General features: G+C 38.5%; 2 protein-coding genes across 2 annotated transcripts in view; one reads left to right on the forward strand and one right to left on the reverse strand.

Annotated features, from left to right (window-relative positions):
• LOC104717357 (dnaJ homolog subfamily B member 13-like) overlaps positions 1–640 on the reverse strand; it is a 2,247-nt gene extending 1,607 nt beyond the window's left edge. Inside the window, exon 1 of the mRNA XM_010434912.2 lies at positions 167–640. Within this exon, the coding sequence (XP_010433214.1) occupies positions 167–331 (165 nt within the window). The 5' untranslated portion in view covers positions 332–640. The remainder of the gene's footprint in view (positions 1–166) is intronic.
• The window catches only part of LOC104717358 (26S proteasome non-ATPase regulatory subunit 2 homolog B), a 7,148-nt gene continuing 2,080 nt past the window's right edge, over positions 1,148–6,215 (forward strand). Inside the window, exons 1-21 of the mRNA XM_010434913.1 lie at positions 1,148–1,457; positions 1,760–1,860; positions 2,026–2,146; positions 2,236–2,295; positions 2,469–2,579; positions 2,748–2,813; positions 2,981–3,102; positions 3,223–3,337; positions 3,437–3,511; positions 3,604–3,762; positions 3,858–3,965; positions 4,044–4,145; positions 4,238–4,378; positions 4,462–4,566; positions 4,650–4,871; positions 4,954–5,067; positions 5,149–5,364; positions 5,447–5,506; positions 5,598–5,711; positions 5,807–5,892; positions 5,982–6,090. Coding sequence (XP_010433215.1) covers positions 1,341–1,457; positions 1,760–1,860; positions 2,026–2,146; positions 2,236–2,295; positions 2,469–2,579; positions 2,748–2,813; positions 2,981–3,102; positions 3,223–3,337; positions 3,437–3,511; positions 3,604–3,762; positions 3,858–3,965; positions 4,044–4,145; positions 4,238–4,378; positions 4,462–4,566; positions 4,650–4,871; positions 4,954–5,067; positions 5,149–5,364; positions 5,447–5,506; positions 5,598–5,711; positions 5,807–5,892; positions 5,982–6,090 — 2,424 coding nt within the window. The 5' untranslated portion in view covers positions 1,148–1,340. The remainder of the gene's footprint in view (positions 1,458–1,759; positions 1,861–2,025; positions 2,147–2,235; positions 2,296–2,468; positions 2,580–2,747; positions 2,814–2,980; positions 3,103–3,222; positions 3,338–3,436; positions 3,512–3,603; positions 3,763–3,857; positions 3,966–4,043; positions 4,146–4,237; positions 4,379–4,461; positions 4,567–4,649; positions 4,872–4,953; positions 5,068–5,148; positions 5,365–5,446; positions 5,507–5,597; positions 5,712–5,806; positions 5,893–5,981; positions 6,091–6,215) is intronic.

The following is a 6,215-nucleotide window of genomic DNA, read 5'->3' on the forward strand; positions in this document are numbered from 1 at the left end:
AAAAAAAAAAAAAAAATAGACACAAGTTGGTGACCGCCGACAGATTTAAAGGGAGGAGCAAAAAACTCTGTAAACTAGGAATAAAAATCAAAACTTTGGGGACAAATCATAGTTTTAATAGAGAAGCAGTGATGGTTGGAATCAAAAGAAGGAAAAAAAAACATACATCGTAGGCTTCAGAGATCTGCTTGAACTTAGCCTCAGCGTCTTTTTTGTTGTTAGGGTTCTTGTCGGGATGCCATTTCATAGCGAGTTTTCGATAAGCTTTCTTAAGGTCATCGTCGCTAGCGCTTCTATCAACCTGTAGAACCTTGTAATAATCAACTCCCATCTCACCTTCACCTTCACCTTCACCCTCTTCTTCTTCTCTCTTTCGCTTCTTCACTTTTCCTGAATCCGATTAATCAAAGGTATTTGATTGATTTCTTCTTCTTCTTCTTCTTCGTCTCTCTAGTCTTTTGGGGTTTCGATGGCTCTTAGACCCTTAGTAGAAGAAAATCTCGTGGAAGGTTCGAGAAAACACGATCTTGTCTCTCCGTTGACAAGGAGGTGACGGTGTTTGTTTAATCACAGCTTTGCCCTCTTTTGGCTCTTCTTGGGTCCTCCATTCTTTTTTTTTCCTTTTTTTCTTTCTTTAATTATCGGTGAAGTTTTAAAGATTCTCCATTTAATTAAAAAGGAAAAAAAATCGAGAAAATACAATTAAATGTTATTTCCTTTTTCATTATCTGATGGTATAATAAGTATTGAATTGAGTTGGACAAATAATTTATCTAAAAATAGCCGGGTAGGCTAAGACATGTAACGTATTTTAATAAATGGTTGTTATTCTGTTGTTCGAATTTTTAAATCCGATCCATTTTGTTGCTATTGTTTCGTTCGAATTTAAAATTTGATCAAATAAATAAAATGGATGTTGTTGGAATATTTTTTTCTTTTTGTGTGTGTGTAATCAGCTTTAAAAATTGTTTATATAGAGGTTTTAACCCGAAAAAAAAGGAAAAAGAGAGAGAAGTTATATAGCAGAAAAATAAGGCCCAATGAAAAGCTCGATGATATATGGGCTGAGCGGCTGAGCCCATAATGGAATTCTTGATCGAGGGGTAATCTTCTCCGGTGTAAGTGTTACAGTCACTTTTTATTATTTGGTAATTGTCTTTTCTACAGAAGAACCTTTTTTTTGCTTTGAAAGGCATATAATTCTTCTTCTTCTTCTTCTTTAATCTCTCAAACGTTTAATTTTCCGACTTAGGGTTTCAGCGAGAGATCATTACTAGGTTCGGATTTCGGTTATCATTGTTTGGATTCGTCGCGTTTGATCGGGTGCTAGTCTGACTATAATGGCTCCAGTTCCGGATCCGAACAGCGTTGGCGGTGGTGCCAAGCGGGATGAAGCTACGACGAAGGTTCCTTCTAAGGATCCTAAGAAGAAGGATGATAAAAAGGAAGATGATCTGGTGAGTTCTCTTTTGGAATCGTGCTTTAACTTGAAACAGTTTTACTTGGGATTTTTTTTAGTATCGGAAGAAATTTTTTGACGATTACGCTGTAGATTTTTCCCAGATTTAGTGTTTAGCTGTTCACCGCTTCGGCAGATTGAATGTCACATTGCTATTTGGAAACCAGGATTACGAAGTTCTGGGGAGATAAAAATTCTTGTTGGGGTTTACTCTCATGGCCTTTTGTACTATGGGTATGGGGCTATAGATAGTTTGATTGCTAGCTGACTCAGTTTTTTTTTTTTTGTATGTTATTGCAGTCTGAGGAGGACTTGCAACTAAAGCAGAACCTGGAGCTCTATGTTGAGAGAGTTCAGGACCCCAATCCTGAGTTGCAGAAGGCTGCTCTTGAAAGCATGAGGTAATTATTAATTATATCTATTAACATTGGCTTGAAATATTCTGAACATCTTCGTTGGATTTTGTTTTATGGATCTTCTTTTACTGCTTTTAACTACCGTGTTCATGTTTATTTTTCCTTCTTATTTCGCACTCTAATCTTGATTCGGTCTCTTTTGGTTTGTAGGAAGGAAATTCGTGACTCAACAAGCTCCATGACATCAGTTCCAAAACCCCTCAAGTTTCTCCGTCCTCATTATGCAACTCTCAAGGCATTTCATGCTACAATGGCGGAGTCTGATCTCAAAGTACAATTTCAAACATTTTAAGTCGTTTCTCGTCTTCTTGCTCCTTCTATTGAGTATGGATTATAAGATCGTATTCGCTGTTTTTGCAGAAAATGTTGGCTGATATACTTTCTGTCCTGGCATTGACCATGTCTGCTGAAGGTGAAAGGGTACGCTTTCTTGCTATTGTTGTAGGAGTTTCTTACCTATTGCTATTAGCTTCACTCTCCTTTTTGTTTTCCTCTTATAATATGCCTTACCAGATTTATATTTCGTGGTTCTTGGTAGAATTTGACAAAGTTATTTGTTGCTAATCTTTGGTTATACGATACTCTTCTTTCAGGAAAGCTTAAACTATAGGTTGACTGGATCAGAGGGTGACATTGGATCATGGGGTCATGAGTATGTCAGAAATTTGGCCGGGGAGATTGCAGAAGAGTATACGATGCGTCAGGTTAGAAAACAATTTGGTCTTTGGCAATGTTCTTTCACTCGTGGAGTCATGGATAATCTTTGGTTTTCTTTACCGGCCTGTTGATGAATTTTATGACTGTGGGATTTCAATTTTGTTTAGAATCGTTACTGAAATATGGTTATATGCTCATTCTTTCTGTTGTGTCAGGGTGAAGAGTCCTCTATTGAAGACTTAATGGATCTTGTGCAGCAAATTGTTTCATTTCACATGAAGGTGAGATCCTTGTCAATGTTGTCATATTTATTTTTCTTGGTCCAATGGCCCCTTGTAATAAGAAGGGGTTTCCATTGTTTATCTAAATAATAAATGTTCCATTGATAGGCTTGAAACTTGCAATTGTTTTTTCCCATCTTTGAAGGATTCCATTTTGTTCTTTGCAGCATAATGCCGAAACTGAAGCTGTTGACCTTTTAATGGATGTTGAGGATCTTGATCTCTTACTTGAGCATGTTGACAGCACAAATTTCAAGAGGACATGCAACTATCTCACGAGTGCAGCAAAGTAAATCCAATATGTTGATCTTATTCATTTGACAGGCGATTCACCCTCATTTATGGTTTTAGATCACCCATACTGTTATTTACATGAACAGTCCCTTTGATGTTGTATGTTTTTGTTCAGGTATCTTCCGGGACCAGATGACATGTTGGTTCTGGATATCGCTTACATGATCTACATGAAGTTTGCAGAATATCCAAACGCTCTGCAAATTGCATTATTTCTGGATAACATGCAGGTTTGGGTTCTAATCTTTAGATAAAACTTAATATACTCTTCCTGAAACATGGGGGCAGCTAGGAAAACCTCTCCTCTAACTTATGTATCTTTCTGGCAGTATGTGAAGCAAGTATTTACCTCATGTACCGATCTGCTAAAAAAGAAACAGTTCTGCTACATGATTGCACGTCATGTAAGTTCTTAATAATTTAAATCAGCATAAAGGTGTATACCCGATGATTTATTTTCTTGTATTTATTTTTCTGTTGTTATTTCTTCATGCAGGGTATCACCTTTGAGCTTGACGAGGAGATGGTTGCAAATAACGATGACAAAGATGCCCTACAAGATATTGTTAACAACACTAAGTTGAGTGAAGGATATCTGACACTTGCTAGGGATATTGAGGTCATGGAGGCCAAGACGCCAGAAGACATCTACAAGGTATATCAGTTTAATTGAATATTATGCCTGTTACTGGTTTATTTGGTTACATGATATGGTGCATCTTACCTTACCTGTTCACTAAAATTTGGCAGGCTCACTTGCTTGATGGCAGAGCTAGCGCTGGTCCAAGTGTTGATTCAGCTAGACAAAATCTGTCTGCGACTTTTGTGAATGCATTTGTAAATGCTGGTTTCGGTCAGGTATGATTACAGAATCTTATGTTGTGCAAAATAAGAAGAAATTTGGAAGCTGCCTTTTGATATATTTCCTTATTGCAGGACAAATTAATGACAGTACCATCAGACTCAACGACTGGATCGGCTGGAAGCTGGCTCTTCAAAAATAAAGATCATGGCAAGACCAGTGCAGCTGCTAGTCTGGTATGCCTCTTCGTACTTGATAAATTGACTAAGCTATGTTCATATATTCGAAGTAAAAATTGTATCACGACCTTGTTGTTTCACAATTATAGGGTATGATTCATTTGTGGAATGTGGACGACGGACTAGCTCAACTCGACAAATATTACCATGTTAATGATAATCCCGTCATTGCTGGAGCTCTGCTGGGAGTTGGGATTGTTAATTGTGGCATTAAGAATGATTGTGAACCTGTGAGTTGATTTCATTTGTTATTCTATGGGAATGTGTGTTCATTACTTTTTGCCATGCATTCTCACTCAGCTCTCTTTCTCAGGCATTGGCCCTTCTTGCAGATTATATTGACAAAGAGGATTCATCTGTCCGAATTGGTGCTATTATGGGTCTTGGGATTGCATATGCGGGTTCCCAAAATGATCAGGTGAATACGTTTTATTTTCTTACCTACAGTTCTAAGTTGAATGTTCTGTTGACAAGACAACAATATGCTCGCTGTTTGAATAGATAAGAAGCAGTTTGTCTCCAATACTAAATGATGCAAAAGCACCTCTCGATGTGATTGCGTTTGCTGCACTTAGTTTGGGGATGGTTTACGTTGGTTCGTGTAATGAAGAGGTTGCGCAATCTATTATATTTGCTTTGATGGATCGGAGCGAGGCAGAACTGGGTGAAGCCCTCACTCGTTTCTTGCCTCTTGGACTTGGAATTTTGTACCTTGGCAAACAGGTAGGCACTGATTATTTTCTTGTTCGTGTACCTGATCATTATTTCCCGCTTATTAGTGTTAACTAGTTACAATATCGAGCAGGAAAGCGTGGAGGCTACTGCAGAAGTTTCAAAGACATTCAATGAGCAAATCAGAAAGTATTGTGATATGACACTTCTTTCATGTGCATATGCTGGAACTGGGAATGTCCTTAAGGTATCTGATCAAGTGTGCTAGTGGTTGAATTAGATTACTCACTTATTTCTAGTTTAGTCGCTGACTCTTCAAATTATTTAGGTACAAGACCTTCTGGCTCAGTGTGGAGAGCATCTGGAGAAAGGTGATATCCACCAGGGTCCTGCTGTGATTGGATTAGCAATGGTTGCTATGTCTGAAGAATTGGGTCTTGATATGGAGATACGTTCTTTGGAGCGTGTGCTTCAGTATGGAGAACAGAATATTCGGCAAGCAGTGCCTCTGGCTCTTGGTCTCCTATGTATATCAAACCCAAAGGTGAATGTTATTTTTGTAAAACTAATTTTACTTTTCTACTTAAGAATACTGCTGTTACTCTCTTAACTTCTTTATATTCCAGGTGACTGTTATTGACACTCTGAGCCGGCTAAGCCATGACACAGATCCAGATGTTGCCATGGTGAGTTATCTTTTTGCCACATGGTTGAGTTAGTAGTTATTTCATTGACTTGCTATGCAGCGGTAGATTGATGTTTCATCTGGTCCTACAGGCAGCAATTATCTCCCTTGGTTTGATAGGCGCTGGAACCAACAATGCAAGGATAGCTGGCATGCTCAGAAATCTCTCCAGCTATTATTACAAGGATGCCAGCCTTCTCTTTTGTGTAATGTGTTATCATTATTTTATTATATTTTCATGCAAGGAACGTAGTTTCAACATATTCTAGGTTTGTTCTCATTGTGTTAAGTCATAATGCAGGTGCGTATTGCTCAGGGGTTTGTGCATATGGGAAAGGGTCTATTAACTCTCAGTCCCTTTCACTCTGAACGGCTGTTGCTATCGCCGTAAGTCGTAACGTTAGATTTTGTGAATATTTGGCTATCAAAGTTCCACCCTGTGAATCCTAAACAAGGGTGTTGTGTTTTGTACCCAGAACCGCTCTTGCTGGTATAGTGACATTGTTGCATGCCTGCCTTGACATGCAATCCATCATACTGGGGAAATACCACTATGTGCTCTACTTCATTGTTTTGGCGATGCAGGTGAGTGCAATGTTCTATCCATGATTTTTTGTAATGGACTAAGCAATGTTTATCTACTAACACAATGCGGTTTGAGTGTGTAGCCAAGGATGATGCTTACGGTGGACGAGAACCTGAAGCCTATC

The sequence above is a fragment of the Camelina sativa genome, chromosome 10 (genome assembly GCF_000633955.1).
Source record: "Camelina sativa cultivar DH55 chromosome 10, Cs, whole genome shotgun sequence".
In the NCBI taxonomy this organism is placed as follows: domain Eukaryota; kingdom Viridiplantae; phylum Streptophyta; class Magnoliopsida; order Brassicales; family Brassicaceae; genus Camelina; species Camelina sativa.